The following is a 21,773-nucleotide window of genomic DNA, read 5'->3' as shown; positions in this document are numbered from 1 at the left end:
GGTCAGTGTTGCCCTAACAAGGCCATTGGAGCTCAGAAGCTGCTCCCAAAATAACCCCCTGGTCGGCCCAGCCTCCTTCAAAGTGGGAGGGGTATTTCAAACTGGGCTAGCGCTCCAGACTCAGGGAGTGGTTGGAGGGATGAGGACCGGAAGCTGAGAACTAAGCGTGGGCAGCTGGGGAGCTTTGGTGGCTTTTCCTCTCTTGGGTAAGAGCTCCCTTCCACCTTCCTGGTCCCCTGAGTCTGCAGGCAGGGAGAGGAGAGGAAGACCAGCAGAACACCCGGTCCCGGAGCACTTAGAATCCCCCAGAGCATAGAAGTTAGCATATCTCAGCCCCAGCACCACTCACATGCCCCCGCAGGACCTGGGGCTGTTATAGCACCACTGCCAACCCCATAAAGGAATCTGGTGACCTAAAGAGAAAGGAACGGGGCGTGGGTTCACATATGCTTTTGAGAGTGGAGGAGAGAACTCAGGAAGAGAGGTGAGGTTCTGGAGACAAGAGTTGGGAAGATAAAGCGAGTCTGAGTCTAGTACAACCCCAAATTCCCTCCCTTCCCCCCAACCCTGGGAAAACCCTGGAAAGAACACAGTGCAAGAAGCATGGGCCACGGATCACTCCCTTTCTCTCTTCTGACGGGCAGGGAGACTGCCCTCCTCTCTCTAGTTCTGAGACACAGTGTTTCTGGTTGTATTGGAATCGTCTCAGAAATACTCAAGGATTGTGATTCTTTTTTTTTTTAATTCCCTTTCCAAGCTCTCTTTTGCTGTGCTGTCCTAAGAGCCTGGGAGGCCAGACTTCAGAAAGCTCTTGGGGCAGGGTCAAGAGCAAAGGGACTGACCAGCACTCAGGTTCCCACCAAAATCCAGTGAAAGGGACAAATAAATCTCCAAGACGAGAGGCAGTGGCCAAGGCTAGAGACTGAAAATTCCAACTGAGCCCAGGGTTACCAGGAACACGGAGTAATTCTGAAAAAGGTAGGAGCCACCAAGCACAGGAAGCTGTGTGTGTGTGAGATGGGGGAGGAGGAGGATAGAAATCACCAAAAAAGCAAGCACAGAAGTGACCTGAGAACATTCAACTATTATTATCTGACTTCAGACTAATCCGTCATACTCCAAATCCCATGATGACTTAGGCCACTTAAAGTCACTGTAGAAGATGTGTTCTTGTCTAAGGAATGGATAGAAAAGCCTCTCTCCCTTCACCCCAGCTGATCCTGGTTCTTACCACTTGGTTCCTTCCTCGTTCACAACCCTGTCTTAAAGAGCCCTTCTCTGCCCACATTTCACCCCCAGGTAGAAACACCCAGCCTCAGAGCTCTCTAGTGCTGGTTCTTTGCCAAGCTGACATGCAGCAAAAAGCAGTAGATAAAGACTGTATCATCTGGGTTTTGACTCACTCCTCCCGCGGGTTGACCGACAGCCTGCTTGCACAGTTCACAGCTGAGAGCACCTCAGTGCTGCCCCTAGAGAGTTCTGCTGTTGCCACTTCTGCTGGGTCTTTGGAAAATCACACGTTTCTTTCCAGCTCTGCTCTCCAGGGGAGAGGAAAGAGCATCTCAAACTGGAAGCCAGAGGGAGTTCAATACCCTTTGTAGTTAAATGCCAGCCAAATCACCAAAATCCTGTTCTAAGGCTGGTGGCTACTGTGTTCTAGGGAGCTGTTCAGCCTGCATAAGTGTAGCCACCGTACAGCTCCCTACGGTGGTTCCCTACCAAGGGTGGGTACATGTAAGAATCACCTGTAGAACTTAAAAACATGAACAGAGTCCCACCCCATCTCCAACCTACTGAGTTAGATTGTCCTAGGAGAAGGCTTGGGCACTTGCATTCTTTTTAAAAGCTCCTCAGATGAATCTGACTCTCATCCCTGGTTAAGAACCACTGTGGGGGGAATGGGGGGTGAGGATGAATTGGGAGATTGGGATTGACATATATACACTAATATGTAAAAAATAGATAACTAAAAAGAACCTGCTTATAAAAATAAATAAATAAAATTTAAAAAAAAACCCACACACAAATGGGGAGGGGTTTAAAAGTCATCTTGTCCAATCCCTATCAATATATCCAGGAGATTTTTCACAGAACTAGAGCAAATAATCCTAACATTTATGTGGAACTGCAAAGGAGCCCGAATTGCCATAGCAATCCTGAGGAAAAAGAACAAAGCTGGAAATAGAACCCGCCCAGATTTCAGACTATACTACAAAGCTACGGTGATCAAAACAGTGTGGTACTGGCACAAAAACAGACACATAGATCAATGCAACAGAATAGAGAGCCCAGAGATAAACCTACGTACCTATGATTGATTAATCTATGACCAAAGAGGCAAGAATACACAATGGCGAAAAGACTGTCTATTCAACAAGTAATGCTGGGAAAACTGGACAGACACACATAAAAAAAAAAAAAGGAACCACTGTATGTTTTCAAATTAAAAAACAGTTTCTTAATGATGTACAAATTCATGCATCCACTTACTTGCCATCGGCTGTGTCAGGTAGATAGTTGTGGAGTTAGATTTGTGTTCAGATCCCAGTTCTGCCCCTCACAAGCTGTGTGACCTTGGACAAATTGTTAATTTCTCTAAGCCACAAATTCTTCATCTGTAAAAGTACCTATCTCAAAGGATTCTTGGTATGAAGGATAATAGTATCTACCTTATATGGCTGGGTATTATGTGAGTTAATGCTGTAAAAAGGCTTATAACAGACTAAACACCTAATATCAATATTAGGTATCAATATCAAATATCAATATTATCCTCACATGACAAGTTGCTTTTCAAACTATCATGATTAATAAAATAGTCACCAAAGAGGGAAGAATCACCCCCTAAATATTAAGTATATTGACACTGAAGCACTCCTTACTCTTCCCAGTACATGTTTACTCAACGTTACCCTGTGGTTTTTCCTTTTTTAAACTGATAAACTGTGTTATTGGTAAAGGGACACTTTGATTTCTTAAAAGTTTAAGTAAATTCTTTGCCAAATTTGGTACTGGCCTTACGTGACCAGCCATCCCTTTTTTGCATCTCCCTTTAAACCAGTGAGTTTCAAGGAAAGGGAGACCCCTTGTGGCCACATGTGCATTACAACAGATTTTTCTTAGGAATACCAAGTTCTTTCAAACCAAAGAGAATGGTCTTGGGATGAATTTTAAACTGTTTTTATAGGTAGCTATCCCATTCTCTCTTTTTCACAGGGTTTTTCTCACTCCATGGTTCTGTTCTTTGGTCGGAGGGGGCAGTCACTTGCTTCCTCTATTTCTTTCTCAACTTCTCAAGCATGGCTTCTTCCTAGGGAAGGTGGAGAGGAGAGAACTGAAAATGCAGAACAGAGAAGAAATGCACACAGGTATCCGCTTGAGTTTCTTCTCAGCCATCAAAGACTTAGCTGAAGAAGGCTCACCTCCCAGACAAGTTACCTGGCTGGGTTATGTGCCTTCCCACATACTGGCTCCTCCCTCAAACTATGAGCTGTTTGAAGCAAAGATTACCTTGATTCCAAAAAAAAAAAGTGCATGAACACCTCCTAAGTGCCTGCCTGGCACTCTGGCTCCTCTTTGCGTGCGTGGCACCTGCACATACTGGGTGTCCTCATCTTCCCTTCCGCGCATTATTTGGCAACTGACCACTCCCTTCTCGAGATGCTTTTTCATTCGACTTCTAGGGCTCGTCTCTTGGTTCTGCTCCTGCCTCACTGGCTGCTACCACTCAAGTCTTCTGCTGGTTCCTCCTCATTCCCCTGATCTCTATCCCTTGGAAATGGCCCAGAGTTTGGTCCTCTGACTGATTATCATTTACTTCGTAGGTGATCTCCTTCAGTTGCAGAGCTTTCATTAACAGCCACATCCTGATGGCTCCTAACTTTGTATCTCCACCCTGTACCTCTCTCGATCTTCAGTCACATAACCAACCTCCAACTCAGCATCTCTACATGATATCTCATAAGCATCTCAGACTTGAGAAGATCAAAATCAAACTCCCAAGGTCTCCTCCCAGATCTGCCCCTCCAGCCAACTCCCAGTGTATTAAAACCTTTGGAGTCATCCTTAATACCAACGCTTCTCTCACACCTTATATCCATCATCTCTACCTTCAAAATAATCCCGGGATACGTCTTTTCTCCCGCACTGCCAAGCGTCCGAGCCACTAGAAAGCACTGCCTACTGCAGGAGCCTCCTGACGGCCTCCTTCTCTTCCTTCTCCTGGTTTCCCTCTTAGTCTACAGAGCAGCCAGTGCTCTTTCTAAAAGACAAGTCTGATATGCCTCTCCTCTCCTCCAAACCCCCTCAAAAGCTCCCTATCTCTTTAGGAGTCAAAGCCTTTAGAACGGCCTCTGAGGGCCTCCACGATCTGCCCCTAACTCACACTTCTGGACCTCGCCTGCTTCAGGCCACAGATATCCTTGCTGTCCTCTGCCAGGAATGCTCTTCCCCCAAACAGCCACATGGCTCACTCCCTCACTTTCTTCTGGTCTCTGCTCAAATGTCACCTCACAGAAGCTTCTCTGATCACCCCAATTAAAATGGCAACACCCCCCTCCCCCCCACCCCAGCCCTTAATCTCTCCTAATCCTTCTCTCTCCGTTAACATTTTCTGCACTGAGGACATGATGCTGTTCTAGTCCCAGCACCTAGTATAGTGTGCCTGGTGTGTTGTCAGCACTCGATAAATATTTGTTGAATGAATGTTCAATAAACAGTTATTAAGTAAAGGGACATGTCAGGATGCCACCTTCCAAAACATCAGAGTAAAAATTCCTCAAGCCACAATCTGAATCCATTTTTCAGGATGCATTTGACAAACACTGGTCCCATAAGTTGCACTCACAAAAGGTCAAATGTTCTAATCAGGGACACATTAAAGCTGGCCCATCTGGGTGTGAGCAGAGTAACTGAAGGCTTCAAGATTCATGTTTTGAGGAAGATTTTGACTGAGATGTAAATGCTTACAACTCCTTCCTGCAAATCTGGAATGCCTAAGCTTTCATCCAAGTTTGGATTTCTTCAACAGGTTACTCGGCCATTGGAACTTGGTCCTTTTCAATCCTGACACCCCTCCTAACAACCTTGTATAAAAGGAATGTGCATGATTCATCATTCTCTGGTGACTGTTCTGTTAATATACAGAATTAAGTAAATAACCAGATCACTGGTTTGATAAGTAAACTAAAAAGGACTTAAGAGACTTAGGAACAATTTTCATTCAAGTAACATGTTCAGCCCAATTTGCTCCACTTCTCTCTAGTAAAAAAGGTGAAGCAAAACACTAGTTGTGGAGGTCAGGGCTGGGGAGGGAGGTAGTTTTACAACCAGAAGCTCTAATAGCCTAGGATCAGTGGTTCTCAAAGAGTGGTCCGGGAATCCACTCCACCAGGCTATCTGTGCAGTCAAAACTATTTTCATAATATTAACACAGCATTTGTCTTTTTCATGCTCATTCGCTCACAAGTGTAGAGTTTTCCAGAAGTCATACGACATGGGATGTCACAAGAGATTGCAGAAGCAAATATGAGAATATAGCTGTTTTCCATTAAGCCCAACATTAAAGAGATTTGCAAAAACATAAAACACTGTCACTCTTCTTACTAAATATTTGTTTTGGAAAAGTTGTTTTCCGATTAAAAATATTATTTATATTAACGTAAATGGATTTGTGGATTCTTCATTATTTTTAAATGAAGTGATAGTCTTAAAATTTCTTAGATTTAATTTCTAATATGGTAAACACAGGTAAATATAACCCACATAAACAAGAGCTCTTTGAGATCCTCAAATTTGTAAAAGAGTCCTGAGACCAAACAGTTTCAGAACTTCTGCCTCAGTTATTTGAAATAGTGTACCTTCTGTTCGCATTAAGAAAACTGTTAAGTTTCTAGCACTGTGATGACAAGGCTCTCTTGCTCCAACCAGAGTCTTCAGATATTACTAAATTCATACTAAACTAGTAACTAGCTGGGGTCTCTCACTACTTAAGTTCAGGGCTTTTCCAGTAAATACCCTTCCCACCTCTCCCAAGTACAAATCACCTATTTATGAAGCCCAAACCCCACTGTCATGAATCAACTCCACGTTAGTGGGATGTTTTAGTGAAGAGTAAAACCTATTTTGTGATCAAAATAAAAGTGCAACAAACTTTCTGTTAACACGTTAAAATGGCTGGACAAATTTTCACTAAATTTGATAGGTACGCTTAGGAGGGTCCGAATTGTTATACGGCATACATAAAATTCACTTTGGAGCCACCTGGAAAAGGAAGGGATTAATCCTCCAGCTGACACTGAGGACAGATTTTTTTTACCAAACTTTGGAGGGAACTGTGGGGCTGGTTGGCCATTAAATACTGGATATGGCATGTATAAAATTCTCTTTGGGGGTTGCCAGGATAGGAGGGCAGTACAAAGAGATAATATCCATCCAGAACATTTGAAACTGAGGTATGAGATCTACACTGCAAGTGACTGAAACGTGCCATATGTACTAAAATGCCGGAGATGGAGAAGACGCACAGCAGTTTCAAATATCACACCCCCTCCCCCAACTGAAGCAGCCCCACTCCAAGTCACTTCTCACGTAAGAAACTTCATGTGACATGTCTCAGGGTGAAGAGCACCAGCAGGGGTTTATTTAGTGATGGTTAATGATTCTCTCAAACAATATAGGGCAGGCCAGCTAGTTTATTCGTATTGAATCTAAACCTTAGATCTCTGGCTTAACAATAACACAGGAAACCTTTAAAGACACAATAAATCTTGCGTTAAATCAGAGCTGGTTTAAACCAGTCATAAAACTTCTAATACTCTGGGCTGGCAACTACAGCATGACAAATGTTCAGTCCAGGTACAAAACCACATTTCATTCTCCTTGGCACCCAAATCTGAAACAGATCTGAAAAATGCTGAAAAATTGTTTTTCAAAGGCTTTCACCACAGGCCCACTGCTACCGGTCAAGCAGTCATTTCTTCATCCCCCAGGAACAGTTCTAAATGAGAGGGACTGTTCTTTTGATCGGCTTGCCTTGGTGGGTACGTAAGAACTCAGAGAGTTAAATTTCAAGAATGAAGATTAACTGAGATGCCAAGAAGTTTTTACTGCAAGCACAGTGAGCAGGAGGAGATGTCTCCTCAACCAAGGCGGCCGCAACGTCTGCCGTTAACTAAGCTCTCCGACAAGCCTTCACTGGTTAAAGCACAGTAATGAGCTTCTTGCTCTCAGGTGTACATCATTTCTGCCATGTGGGACATTTTCTTGGGAATATACAAGTAATATTCCATGTAGCCTGACAGGTCCTCAATGGTCACGTCATCCACGAAGACTCGAGCTTGCTCAGAACAGGAGCGGGGGGAGCCAGACAGAGTTCTCGTGTGAAGCGACTGAGAGTAGTCCTCCAGCGTGGATCTTCGCTCTGGGGCTAAGGGAGGGACGTTCTGCAGGCCTGAGAAGGAATATACCTCCATATCATGCCACCGCTTACACTGGCACTCCTTGCCTACGCATGCACATGGCTTGCCCTGGTTTAGCCTGGAAACGGATTGGAAGTCAGAGAGATCATTGGCCTTGAGACTTGCTTGGGAGCCCTGGGGAGCATCAGAGGAGTCTTCCTCCTTACTCTCTGATGGGAGCCTTGGAACCGAAGTTCTCAAAGGCTCAATAACTGCCCCTGTGTGATGAGTATCGAGAGAAGCTGAGCATTCTCCTGCACTGAACTCTTTCGGGGTTGCAATTCCCAGCCCACTGCCACCATCAGGGGAGTCCGCCTGGCTTCTGTGCTTGAGCTGGCTGCTCGAGGAAGCAGCTATTGTACTGCAATGTATAAACTTTGGAGGATGAAGGACAGGAGACTTAGAACGCCGACGACGCTGGGTCCTCACTGCTCCTCGTGAAGACTTCCTTGTAGACCTAAGAGGAAAAAAATGCACAAGAAGATGTTGGAATACAGAGGTCTCCTAAAGAGATTCTTTAAGACAGTTGGAAATTTGCCACCTCTCTGGTTTATGAGTCTAAATAAGTTTCCCCCAAAGAGATGTGCCTATCTATTTTCAAGCTGCCTAAGTCTCTGTGTCTCAAAAACGTCAATATCTCCTTATTACCAAGGTATAGAAACAGGAGAGGTAAAGGGGAGTTTTAAATCGCACTTCTTGGACGAAACATTTGGCGCAGAATACCTGTCTGCCCTGCCCAACCCTTGGCTTGGGAACCTCTGACCAGTGGGTCTGGAGAAGCACCCTGCACAGACAGCTTAGACTGATGCTGTTAAAACCTCAATGTTGTGCTCCACGCCCTGAATGCAGCACAGCAGCTTCAGTACCCTGCGGGGCTAATGCTACAAACAGCTACTCTGCCGTGATTACTCAACAGAAGAGCAGATTTAGAATTCATTTCTTTCACTGGGAACAGCTGAAAAACAGATTTAGACTCTCTGAAGTTTTCAGATATTGGGAATTATCAGACATACTGTAACATTTTATAAAATTTTAAATAAATAAGAATTGAGGGAGTTCCCTGGTGGTGCAGTGGTTAAGAATCCACCTACCAATGCAGGGGACTCGGGTTCGATCCCTGGTCCAGGAAGATCCCACATGCCACGGGGCAACTAAGCCCGTGCACCACAGCTACTGAGCCTGCGCTCTAGAGCCCGCAGGCCACAACTACTGAAGCCTGCGTGTCTAGAGCCCGTGCTCCACAACAAGAGAAGCCACCGCAATGAGAAGCCCACGCACCACAACGAAGAGTAGGCCCCGCTGGCTGCAACTAAAGAAAGCCCGCGTGCAGCAAGGAAGTCCCAACGCAGCCAAAAATAAATAAATAGTAAGAAAAAAAAAAAAAAAAAGAATTGAGCAAAGAGAAAAAAGACTCAAAATTGCCAAGCAAATTTGAAAACAGAACCAAGTAGAACTTTAAAAACTTTGTAACTGAAATTAAACTAAATAGATGGGCTAAACAGCAGAACACATACAGCTAAGAAAAGAAAATACTGGAGGATAAATCTGAATTATTTACAACAGAGGTCAGCAAACTGCAGTCTCTGAATCAAATCCGGCCCCCTACCTGTTTCTGTACAGCCCATGGACACTGCTCCCATAGGCTAGAACTGTGAGCCAGGCAGACATGCCTGAGGACCCCGCTTTGCCCCTGTTCTTCCCTCCACTCCCTGTGCCCGTCTTCCTGGCCAGCAGACATGTGCGTTACACCACGGCCTGGGGCCCTCACTGGCTACCATCTACATGTTGGGGCTCTGCTGTCAACAATCGCTAGGTACTGAGAGGTAGAATCTCAGTTTGTACCAGGCTCTCTGGAGGAGAGAGGGTGTGCTGGAATCTGGGTGCCACTGAGGCAGAGAGTAAAACTGATCCTGGCAATGCTCCCTCCCCACCCATCCCACCAGGCTCATCATTTCAGCCTCAGACTGTCTCAGCAACTGAACACAAAGTGTGTCCACCAGCCAGGATGGTGAACATCAAGCAAACAGGGCAGGGCAGGAGTTTTCTCCCTTTTTAAGTACCTACAAAATATCCCTGGATCTCACCTCTTGGCCTCCAAAGCCTAAAATATTTATTTTCTGACCCTTTACCAAAAAAGTTTGCCAACTCTTGACCTAGAAGACAGCACAGAAACTTAAGAGATTTGGAAAAATGTAAAAGTTAAGAGGTATGTAAGACAGAATAAAAAGTCTGGAGTCTCTGAAAGAAAGAATACAGTGAATGGGAACACAGGTAATTTTTTAAGAGATGATGGCTGAGAAATTTTCTGAATTGATGCAAGAAGAGAATCTACAGATACAAGAAGCACACACTAAAGCAGGACAACTAACTGGAGAATACCAAAAACAATAGGAATACCTTAACAGCAGCTAGAGAACTAGGCAGATTATTTCCAAAAAAAAAAATTATTTGAAAAAAGATCCTTTAAGTAACACATTTTTAAACTTAATTTAATGGACATATATAAAACCTAAGAATGATTAAAGGAGAGCCATTCTTCTCAAACACACATAGAACATTTATAAGAATTGACTACAATCCAGGCTATACAGCAAGTCTCAGCAAATTCACAATGAGAAGAAAGGGTCTTCTTTAACTGGTGCATCTTGGGTTCTATATCATAACACTCTTTTCTGGATACTTAGGAAAGAAAATTCAATAGTATGTTAAGATGTTGGGATAAAAATCATCTGCAATGAGAAGCTCTTACCCATGCCAACTGTCTTTAGATGCACATGTGGTTTTAGGTTTGGTATCATCCACTGCTGTTCTGACTGATGCTCTGACACTTGTGCCTTCTCCAACAGACAGAGATGCTACGGACCTGAAGACAAGAACGAAGTTTACTGCTTAGAAAACCATGGAAGGAGGAGAACATATTGCTCTCACCAACCCAAATGCAACTTGTATTAATACCTTTATTATCTTTCTAGTTTGGGTTTCTCAAAAATTGCTCAGCTTTTAGTGTAAATTTTCCTCCGAAACCAAAGTTGGAGTATCCCTAAGAGCTCGCAGTTGCAAAATCATAAGCAAAAGAATGATTCTTAAGTATAACCAGCAGTGGGATATAAATAGACTTTTAGGCTGTTTATCTGGGGCAGATCAGGCCTTATGTCCAGGGAGAATGCTAACGACAATGACCACTTACTTTATATGGGCAAACCAGAGCCATGGAAACTAAGCTTAGGAGCAAAAACTTTAGGAGACTCAATCTAACTTTAGGAGACTCAATCTAAATAAATACTTTTTCAAACAGTATACAACTTATACAAAAATATTCTAATTTTTACAACCAATAAACTTGAAATATTACTCAGAGCTAAATCTCTGCAGTTTAAAATTACATAAGTAACATGGGTTCCCAGTAAAGATGAAAAAATTTAAAAGAGAGAAAAGAATCATCTATGATCTCACAACCCAGAGATCACCAACATTAACATTTAACATCAACTTCTTTTGGAACTTTTCAATACACACATACATACACACATATACAGGGCTCCTACTATACATGCTGTAGTCTTGATAAATATCCTTTAGAAAGAGACAATCTACTAAGTAAAAAGATGTTCACTAAAATATAGTTTAAAATAAACTTAAATGTCTAATAATAGAAAATAGTGTACTATATAAATTATGGCCAATCTGTACAATGGAATATTAGGAATTTATTAAAAATTAACTGTGCAAAGAACTCTTAATGACATGGGAGAATGTTTATAACATAATATTATGTTATGCTTGTAACGTAAGAGAAAACAGCATGGATAAACACCTGTACGTATATTATGACCTCAACTGTGTAAAAAAAGTGAATGCTGTTATTACAGATGATCTAGATATTAACTGTGGTATTGGTAAATTGTGATTTTTTACTTCCTTTTTTATCCTTTTTTTTTGTTTTTGTGATTTACCCATAATAAGCATGTATTATGTTATAGTCTGATGAAAAGGACTATGTTGTTTTACAATAAATATATAAAGATTTGTCCTGATAAGATAAATACTATTAGAAACCAAAACCTGTTGAACAGGATCATGCTAAATTCCTGGCAAGGCTTGGTTACTTTATGAGTCAGTACCTCACATGTTCCATTCGTAAATCAGCAACAATACAAAACAACTAGAAACGTATGATACACTATACAAGTCTTATTCTGCTTAGTCACAGTAATGACTCACCCCTTGTACTCTTATTTGGTTTTCTCAAATGCTCTGCACTGCTCCTTCTCTTTCTATAACTTAACTCAAAGTAGAGCGCATGCTACAAATATATAATATTTGACCATATATTGTACAGACATTTTGAAAAGTTTTTTTTATGTTCCAAGTAAATTTTAGGGGCATGGAACTAGCTTAATTTTATGCTCCAACTTCTTAAAACACCAGGAAAGAAGTCTGTATATCAAGAGTTATATAAATTTATACACTAAGGGATACATGTACGTGTGCATTTATACATTCCTAGCATTTTCCTGATTAAAAAATATTTATTTCTATACCAGAAATCACAAAGGAATACACTATGACTGCAATCTGGAACTATTTGTTTTTCTGCTTTGTTTCTGTTTCCCAAAATAGCTTATAAAGTACTAATCAATTCTAATGGCAAGATGACCATATTGGAAAATCACTAGGAGAAGATACTTATTTGAAGTATCATGGAAGCAAATGTAAGCACCTGTAACAGCTACTGTGCAAATCTATTAGCATAAATTCTCTCATTTGGTAGGCCAAAAATAGTACTAGCAATAAGCAGACAGCTATAACGACAACTAACAACTATTTAATTTTACATGCACCAGGTACCGAATGCATTTCTTCATGTTGTCTTCAAGGTACCATATAAAGGAATGGTTAAGAGCAGAGGTTCTGGAGATAAACTGTCTGGGTTCAAATCCTGGCTCTACCACTTCTTACCAATGTGACCTTTTGCAAGTGACTTAATTCATCTGTAGCTCCTCTGTAAACTATATAGTATACTCTGTAGTATCTATCTTCTAAGTTGGTAGTAAGGATAAGATTATGTGTACAGAGTACTTAAGCCAGTGTCTAGGGCATAGTAAATGAATAATAAATTTGAGCAATCATTATTTACTCCTTGCTGTGGAGTGTTCAGTTTCCATTCATGAAATGAAATATTCTTATATCCATTAAAACTTTGAGATTTCTTCTGGCCTGGGGCAAAGAAGGGGGATGAAAAGAGTCCTGCATAGAACATTTTGCAAAGGGTGAAATATTAACATTCAGACAGCAGCTGGTCTGCAGGTGCTCTAATTAGTTTGGCCAAAGGGTCCAAGATTATTGATCTCAGTGACAGAACCCTAATGAACAGGTTTCCATAGTGATAGGGTCAGCAATCAGAGCCCATGAAATCGCAATGTCTGCAGAGATTCCTACTGAGCCAATTCACTTTTAGTGAAAAATACTGTGATTCCCTAGAGATGTATGAGGAACTCTCTGATGGGACACTGCCTAATGTTTGATTAAAAAGAGGTGGGGGGAGGGGGAAGGGGAACCCTCCTCAAAGTTAAGAAGAAGAACCCCCAGCCTTGGAGTACAAATGAGCACCTACTTTTCAAAATTTAACAGAAGAGTTTCTTTTATAAGTAAAACAATGCTGTACAGAATTTGGTAAAATGTCACACTATTAACATTGACACCTTCTACAAATAAAAAGAAATTTTAGAAGAGAAAGAGCTCCCCTGAGGAAATGTCTATTTAAATCTAGTAAACAATTCCCCAATAATATATTCCATATTTAATTACCCTGATGCATCCACTCTTAATTTCTTGAAAGCAGTTTGTAGACTCTCCTCCTCTCCATCCTTGGCTTCAGATTTCATTGTGAAAGTTTTACACTACTATCGATGTTCCCGTTAATACTAAAAAGAAAATAAAATGAACAAAGTGAAAACAGGTGAGTTCAAACATATACTTTTGTTAAAATCTATATTTCTGATACTACCATTGCTTGTTAGGGGGAGAAAAAGCAAATTTCTACTTCTAAAAGGAAGTTTCAATGACTAGGAAACTGTAGGTTTTATTTCTTAAGAGAAGACACATGAAATAATACAGAAAAAGTATATTTATTATGATGGAATTTAAACTGTCCAAATACTTGATGCCAATATCCTATTACACAGTTTTGGAAACTACGTCACCTAAAATCTGTGTTTAAGTATACTTTTTAACAGGAGGTGAATCTCTCCAGTTGTAGAAGTCTAGAAACCTACAGACAAAATGACCTCTACATCAGAAATATAAGGGAAAAGCTCAACATATAGAACTCTGAGCTTTAAAACACTACTGAGGGGACTTCCCTGGTGGCGCAGTGGTTAAGAATCCGCCTGCCAATGCAGGGGACATGGGTTCGAGCCCTGCCCCCGGAAGATCCCACATGCCGCGGAGCAACTGAGCCCATGTGCCACAACTACTGAGCCTGCATGACACAACTGCTGAAGCCCACACGCCTAGAGCGCCTGTGCTCCACAACAAGAGAAGCCACTGCAATGAGAAACCCAACGAAGAGTAGCCCCTGCTCACTGCAACTAGAGAAAGCCTGCGCGCAGCTACGAAGACCCAACGCAGCCAAAAATAAATAAATAAATTTACTTAAAAAAAAAAACACTACTGAGTGTTTGTCTCATCCAGCTCTAAACATTTCAGGTAAGAATAACTTTGTGACACATGATAGCATTTCTCTAAAGCAATCCTGACCCAGATATCAATGTTTATACTCATATTAATATTCATACCCACGTATCAAGATGTTACCATTACTAAGGCAGGATTGCAAACAAGTTTCAATGATACTGCTTACTCCACACTCAACCTTTGTTTTCTTTAGCTTCAAATATTTTCTTACAAGAATAGATGAACTATACTTGCAACTCAAAAACAAACTTAAAACAAAATTAGCTAAAAAAAGAGGTAGAAAGTAAAGGAAAAAACTGAAATTATTCTATAGATGTGCCTTTAAATGATCTCCACTTAATCAACTAGCTTGATTAACCAAAGTTCTCCATTTCTTCTACCCTGATTTTTATATTTAAACCAAAAAAAAAAAAAAAGATGGGAGAGAGACCAACCAAAGCAACAAGAGATACAATAGGGAAGTTAATAAATTCTTTGACTCTAGTCTCCCATTTTTTTTTACTCGGGGTAAAAAATTTCTTAATACCACATCCTGAACAAAGCATAAATCAATCTCTATAAACATATCACAGGGAATCAGAAAGAAAAAAAGTAAAACAAAAAATATAAGATGGGGAATTTTTGAAGCGAAGAATTCACTTTACCTTCTCTATTTCCAGAGTGCCCTTAGGCACCCTCAGAGGGAGCAGTGCCTCTGTGGATCCTTGGATCCTCTCTGATTCTATATCTGCTCATTTCTCAGGGGTGGGTTTGATGTTATTGTGAGACCTCTAATATTCTACAGGTCACGGTGTCATAACATGTTTGATATAATGTAACCATGTAGTACCAGTGGCAAAATTAAGAAGCAAGTGATCAAGACTATTTGTTTCATTTATTAATGTGTAGAAGGTATTTTAGGCAGATCTCTCTGGGGAGCACTGAAAACAGTGTCAAAAGAATTCAGCTAGCTTTCACCTCAACTTCTTAAGACAAAAAATTTAAATACACTCCCCATATGTATTTTGCTGGTTTACTTAACCAGTACATCAATTTGAGGAAACATTATCAGTTCCACATTTCACTGGTTCCTAATTCTTCAGGATTCAGAGGAGGACCCTCTCCGAGATACACAATAATGTCCTATATACTTGGGGAGAGGGGTGAGCAAAGATCACATATTCTATTATTTTTGAAGCTCCACAGCATCTAAAAGGGTGCTTCTGTAGTCTATAAACAAATTCTTCCTGCTGAAGAATACGGGGATACAAGGGAGATACAAGGGAGAACCTGACACCAGGACTGTGAACCCTATTCCTGTAAGGGCTGGAATCTCATTCCTGCCCTAACACTGTGCTAAGATGCTCTGCACCCAAACATGGAACTTTTAATTACACAGTGTTAACTTAACATTACTGCAGGTGACCTCTAGATGTTAATACAAACTCAGCTAATATTCTTGTTGACACACTAAAAGATCCATCAGTTAAAAACCAAAACAGACCAAAATAAAACTGGCTACAGAGTAAAACTTTAGGAATGAAGTTCCAACTAAACTAGTCTCAGACTTCCAGCATTTTGATTACTCACCTTTTCCCTCAGTTATATTAACCCAGGGCAAAGGTGAATCTTAGGCATGACCGTAAGAGCTAAATCAGAGCATGTCTGTAATTACAAAAAGGCTTATTATGCTCCTCCCTCTTCCCAGCTTCCCATTCACTCAACTCAAGAGCTGTACAACTAACTCTGGGAAACATGTACATGATTTGCCCTTCTTCATTAATATTAAATTTGTGGGAGGCATTCTTGCAGTTTTTACTGCTCTAACTTCTTGAAATTGAACAATCCCCCCAAAGATCAAACTTCTACTTTGTTTTAAGTCAAATCACATGGGGCCTCGGATTTTCCCTAACCTTTCAGAAAACACAAAATTCTTTTAAGTTCCTCCAACAAAAGGGCAAATTTCGGATTTTCTCTGACTTTCAACGAAGAGTATGTCTCACAATCTTATTTACATCTTGCAGTTTTAACCAATACCTCTTTGAACCTCAAGCCTAGGTCCAAATTTCCAGGACCCTGAAAAGAGCTGAGAACGATCAATAATAAAGGATCTGCGCGCAAGAGTGTCATCACAATGTTAAAGATTTAGAAAATTTCCCTGCCCACCAGGAAGTGTGGAATCCGGGGAAGAAAATCGCGTCCAGCAACTCTGGAAGACGCAAACAAGACTAAGTTGCAACAATCTGCCCCCGAGACAAAACACGTTCACGCTTCTCTCTACTCACTCAACCCCTACACTCTAGGTGCAAGAGCACTATGTTAATTCTTTTTACCCAGAAACTGGATCGGTCGTGCTTAAACATGGGGAAAAAGGTCGGGACCTGGGGGGTTCGGAGAAAGGGGAGCTGTCCAGGGCCCTAGCTGTGCCCGCCCGGGGTCTCCCGCTGGAAAGCTGCTCCTTGAGGATACTCCCCAGGCCAGAATGAGAGACTTGGGTCAGGCCAATAGGCAAGGGATGCAGGAGGAGGCGGGGGCAGAGTCGAAGAGGCACACAACGAGACTGGGGCTCAGGAACTAGCGGGAAAGGGCGGGAAAGGGCAAAGGGCGGCCGAGAAAGGCGAAAAGAGGAAGCTACGGACGAGAGGGAGAGGGCGGAGGCGAGGGACGGGGCGGGAGCAGCGGAGGCGGGAAGGGGCGAGAGAGCGGAGCTCGGGCAAGGCCAGGCCGCAGCAGCGGAGGGGGCGCGGAGAAGCGCAGGCCCTGCCCGGCCCAGGCAGCTAGCGCCGGGGGAACAACGCGACGCGAAGCTGGACGGCCCAGAGGAAGCCGCCCGTGGCCAGACCGGGCCTGGAGGCCGAGACGCGGTGCCGCAGCGTCTCCCCGTCACGTCTGGGCACGCACCTCCTGGCGCCAGGGGCGCTCCGGTGAGCCAGTCCAGTCACTTCAGATCGTCTCTCCCCGATCGCGGCGCCTGACTGACCCGGATCTAAATCCGCGGAGGGGGCGACCCGCGCCTCCGGAGTCGCACTGCGCCTGCGTCACTCAGACACGCTCCCCGCCCCCTGTTCGTGCTCCTCCCACCCCAGTGACTAGGCAACGCGGCAGGCGGTGGCTGCGCAGGCGCGGGGCGATGGCCGCGCCTCTCAAACGCCTGACGCCCGCCCCTCGCGAAGCACGTGCTCCTGACGTCATTTCCTGTTTTTCTCTTCATTAGTCCCGCCCTCCGCAAAGGATTAGCTTTGGAACGGGTTTTGGGGTGTGCCTGCTTCCTCCTCTCGGTCAGGTGAGTGAGTGGGCGTTGTTCTTCGTTGTCGAGCTGCTTCCACTTCCCCGCGTCTCCCTGTGCTTGGTGCTCCACCTGGAGTCAGCGAGGCTGCGGAATTCTGCGGGGTGAGGCCGGAGTGGGGGGATTTTCACAGCGACGGAGCCCGTCTGAGCGCTTGGCCCAAGCCTCCTCGATGCTCGAATCTGGACGGCCTGCGACATCTCCAGGGCTCCGACGCCAGCCCTGGACTCCCGGGGATCTTCCAGGGCTGCAGAGAAGCAAGGAAGTATTGGACACGGTCAGGACCGTGAACGTGACGCCGGAGTTGGAACTGAAATGCCTTCGCTTTAATACGCCTGTTGTTTGACTTGAGGCAACTGCGTTTCCCTCTCTGGGCCTCATTTTCTCCCTTCCGTTAAGTGAGGACCTTGGACTGTTTCAGCGAATCTCGTTTTTTTCAGGCATGGACTCCTTTGAGAATCTGGTGAGAACTGTAGAACACCTCGACAGAGAAGCGCACATGCATACTAAATTTTGCAAAAAGTTTTGGACAGTTCACCTAAGCAGGTTATTTTTAGGGATCTTTTCCATTTGTATGACTCTGACGGTTGCTCAGATGGCAGGCAGAGAAGGGGTGGGCTGAGCAACAAGCTGCCACTCCCTCCAACACCGAGACTGGTTCTGCTGCGCTAGCTGTGCCCCTCCTCACTCACCACGCCCCAGCTCCACGTCTGCACTTCTCAGAGCTTTATAGGAAAAGATGGCTTTCCTCAGTAGAATGGGCTAGAGTTGGTTATGGCCCAACCTTCGTGTGAGGTTGTCACCTGAACCAAAACTTGACCCTCCCACTCCCCAATACCTTAGCTGTAATCACCTAACTAGATAGGCTGCTGAGAATAGCTTAGTATATTCAACTTAACTACAGCCAGATCTTGGAATGCCTGGCCCATGCCTGGGAATGGAATCTACAGGTCATTGGATAAGGTTGTTAAAGCATGTCGCAGGTAAAACATTTTAAATCCTTCTTGTTCATAGGAGAGGCTCAGTAACTGACAAGGGATGAAAAAAACCTATTGGGACTTACCCGGTGGCGCAGTGGTTAAGAATCCGCCTGCCAATGCAGGGGACAGGGGTTGGAGCCCTGGTCCGGGAAGCTCCCACATGCGGCGGAGCAACTAAGCCCATGCACCACAACTACTGAGCCTGTGCTCTAGAGCCCGCGAGCCACAACCACTGAAGCCCGCGGTGCCTAGAGCCTGTGCTCCGCAGCAAGAGAAGCCACTGCAACGTAGAGTAGCCCCTGCTTGCCGCTAGAGAAAGCCTGCGTGCAGCAATGAAGACGCAACACAGCCAAAAGTAAATAAAATAAATAAATATATTTTTTTTTAAAAAGAAAAAGTCCTGTTAATTGTGAAGTTCCAACATCAAACCTAATGATGCTAATAATGACTACCCTGTACTATGCAGCAGCCATGCACATGTTCACACATTTAATATTCCTGTGTTTTTACACATTTTACAGATGAGGATGACTGGGACTCAGATATTAGGTATCTTGTTCTAGCTCCCGTTCTATGTCACACAGTGCTAGGAAGTGACTGAGTCAGGATTTAAACAGTCTCAAAAGCCTGGTCACCCACTGCTGCCCATCTCTCAACATCTCTTATAAAAGAATAAGCAACAGGAAAGTATTGGGATTTCCCTGGTGGTCTGGTGGTTAGGATTTGGTACCTTCACTGCCGTGGCTGGGGTTCAATCCTAGGTCGGGGAACTGAGATCCCACAAGCTGTGTGGTGTGCCAAAAAAAAGGGAAAATGTGCATTTTTTCCATCAGAAGATGTCAAGGGAATTTCATCAAGACCAAATACATGTTTTTAAGCTGTCATTTGAAAGTATTCCTTCGGGTAAAACCACACATCCTTGAGGGCAAGGACTGCATCTAGATCAGTTGAATTCCCAAAGCCTAACACAGTTCCTGGTTAGTTAGTTCCTAGGTACGTACAGTTTTGGTGAATTCTTCGTTTTACCTTATTTCCACCCATACAGCGTTAAAATCCTAAAAACTGAAACGTCTTCAAATGCTTTGTTTTAGGTAAGCATGTCTCCATCATAAAGTTGGGTGCTTTCTGAGGATGCGGCTCATTGATCGGGGAGTATTTGGAAGGCGAGAACCTCTCGGGAATAAAGTCTGTTAACTCACACTACCTGATGTGGCCAGAAATTTCAAGTCATTAGATATAGGCCTGATTCACTGTGTGGTACCTCATGACAGAATGAGAGAGAGAAGCCACAAAACGTGACCTGAGGGAACAAAAAGCCCGATCTGCGCTCCTACATCAGTGACACAGGATCTTTCCAGCCAAAGAAAAAGCCCTGAACTTACGTGGAGACTATATTCAGGAACTTAATGCACATAGTAATGCCATCTAACCAGAAAGCTATGGTAGCTGTAAAATTCCTTTAACAGTATACTTCCTTCTTGGTACATGAACCTTATAAGTGATTGAACAGAGGAAACCTAGTTCCATCAAATTATACTCAAAAGCAATCAATTTATATAGGAAGGTAACTTTTTTTTTTTTTTTTTGCGGTACGCGGGCCTCTCACTGTTGTGGCCCCTCCCGTTGCGGAGCACAGGCTCAGCGGCCATGGCTCACGGGCCCAGCCGCTCCGTGGCATGTGGGATCTTCCTGGACCGGGGCACGAACCCGTGTCCCCTGCATCGGCAGGCGGACTCTCAACCACTGCGCCGCCAGGGAAGCTCCCCACTGGCTTTTGAGACCTGTAACTGGGGGCTTTTGGCTCCTTTGACAGTTGATTTTAGCAGCACGGCCCTTCACAGCAGTCTCTTGTTTGGGGAGGAATAGGCGAGAGGTGGGGAAGTGGAGATTAACTGTGTTTTCCTGTCATTCTATTCATAGCCCCCAAACCTATTATGATCTGTTAGTTGATAGTTGCCTTCCTCAAATATTGGCTCACAGAAAGGGGAGGGAATGGGAATTTCGGGATGCCTTGATAAGTGACCTCACTCTATCCCTCTAGGCACTGGTTCTGGTTAAATCTGCAGCAGCTTGAGTCCCAGGACTCAATCCTCAGAGCCTGGAGCGGGGATGGGAGGCTTTTCCTGGTAACTATTGATAACCAGCAGGGGGAGCGCGAGGATCGCAGATTCTCTTAAGTGTGATTAAAACCCTTTACAGAGTAGAGTGGGTTTTCAAAACTGTTGAAGACTGATAGTTATGAATCACTTGCCTTCTAACTCAAATTTTCATTCAACTTTGCAATTTAAACTGTATGATGACATCAGGAAGGTATTAAGGCCAAGAATTAGAATCAACCAGTAAAGCTACAGAAGAAAAGAATCTGTAAATGGTGAGGACAGGAAGGGATTATTGAGAAGAGCTACTGGGGTGCTGGTAATACTGTTTCTTGATCTGATGTTGGTTATAGGAATGTGTTCAGTTTGTGAAAATTCATCAAGCTATAACACATAGTATAGGTACATTTTTCTGTATATGTATTAATTTCAATAAAATGTTTTAAAAACTAAAAACAAAACCTCTATGTATAACACAAGATATGTATTGGATTAGGGTGACTGTTCTTTTTACCGCATAAATCTTAACCTTATCGGAGTCACAAGACCCTCTGAAAAAGACCCAAGGTTAAGAACTTTTGCAGCAGCAAAATGGAGAAGAGGAGCTAAGCATATGAACAGATAGTTCACCAAAAAAAGAAATACAAACATATGAAAAGATGCTTACTTTCAGTCTTCAAAAAAATGAATGCTTGTTAAAAGTGCACAGAGATACCAATTGTAACCTATCGGGTTGGCAACAATTCCAAACTTTGAGAGCACATTCGGTGGGGTTGGAGGTAGGGGGTGGGCAGTAGGCAACAGGCTCGCTCAGATATTACTGGAGGGATTGTGAAATGACAAGTCTAGGCATCCACCCTGTAGATGACATTTGTAGATCCATGCAATGACTTATGTAAAAGGTTAGCCATTGCAGCATTGGTTGTAAGAGCGAAAAGATTGGAAACAACCCAGATGTCCATCTGTACAGGACCGGGCACAGAAACCGTGGTGCGGCTCCATGCAGAAGCGCTAGGTAGCTGGAAACAGAGGAAGCTCTTTGTGGACTGAGGAAAGCTCTCCAAGATACAGTAAGTAAACAACAAACAAACAAAAAACCAAGATGTGAGCTAAGAATATATATTTGTATTACTTGTGTGTGAATAAAGAAACACTGAAAAGGTATACAGGACAGCAAGAGAAGCAGGTCAGAGCGTGGGGGGGCGGGGGAGCCAGACTTTGCACCGTGGACCTTGGGTTCTCATGTTTGAATCCTGAAGTATCTTACCTACGCCAACAA

At 43.3% G+C, this 21,773-nt stretch overlaps 3 protein-coding genes and 1 long non-coding RNA gene across 4 annotated transcripts in view; 2 read left to right on the top strand and 2 right to left on the bottom strand.

The window, feature by feature from the left end:
* SERINC3 (serine incorporator 3) overlaps nt 1-21,773 on the bottom strand; it is a 379,749-nt gene that overhangs the window by 142,481 nt on the left and 215,495 nt on the right. The window lies entirely within an intron of this gene.
* On the bottom strand, nt 6,675-17,189 carry OSER1 (oxidative stress responsive serine rich 1). The gene is made up of 4 exons (XM_004272871.4): nt 17,034-17,189; nt 13,266-13,381; nt 10,207-10,320; nt 6,675-7,914 (listed from the first exon to the last, which is right to left on the bottom strand). The coding sequence occupies exons 2-4, from the start codon at nt 13,340-13,342 to the stop codon at nt 7,227-7,229; spliced, it is 879 nt and encodes a 292-aa protein (XP_004272919.1). The 5' UTR covers nt 13,343-13,381; nt 17,034-17,189; the 3' UTR covers nt 6,675-7,226.
* Nucleotides 16,808-20,955, top strand: LOC117202485 (uncharacterized). Its single transcript, XR_007471964.1, has 2 exons — nt 16,808-17,056; nt 17,347-20,955. It is a non-coding gene; the product is annotated as an uncharacterized LOC117202485 (long non-coding RNA).
* GDAP1L1 (ganglioside induced differentiation associated protein 1 like 1) overlaps nt 21,374-21,773 on the top strand; it is a 32,374-nt gene continuing 31,974 nt past the window's right edge. The window contains exon 1 of the mRNA XM_049698709.1: nt 21,374-21,564. The gene's annotated coding sequence lies outside the window, so the exon portion shown is untranslated. The remainder of the gene's footprint in view (nt 21,565-21,773) is intronic.

Source organism: Orcinus orca, chromosome 16, assembly GCF_937001465.1.
Source record: "Orcinus orca chromosome 16, mOrcOrc1.1, whole genome shotgun sequence".
Classification (NCBI taxonomy): Eukaryota; Metazoa; Chordata; class Mammalia; order Artiodactyla; family Delphinidae; genus Orcinus; species Orcinus orca.
The sequence above is the reverse complement of the archived record's forward strand: the minus strand, read 5'-3'. Positions and strand labels throughout refer to the sequence as shown.

What these genes read in the sequence shown, in the direction of transcription:
- OSER1 (XM_004272871.4), bottom strand. Translation starts at nt 13,342, where the DNA reads ATGAAATCTGAAGCCAAGGATGGAGAGGAGGAGAGTCTACAAACTGCT. An exon ending in TTAAGAGTGGATGCATCAGG is followed by an intron (nt 10,321 to 13,265) that starts GTAATTAAATAT and finishes TCTTGTCTTCAG; the next exon opens with GTCCGTAGCATCTCTGTCTG. An exon ending in TCTAAAGACAGTTGGCATGG is followed by an intron (nt 7,915 to 10,206) that starts GTAAGAGCTTCT and finishes TTTTCCTCTTAG; the next exon opens with GTCTACAAGGAAGTCTTCAC.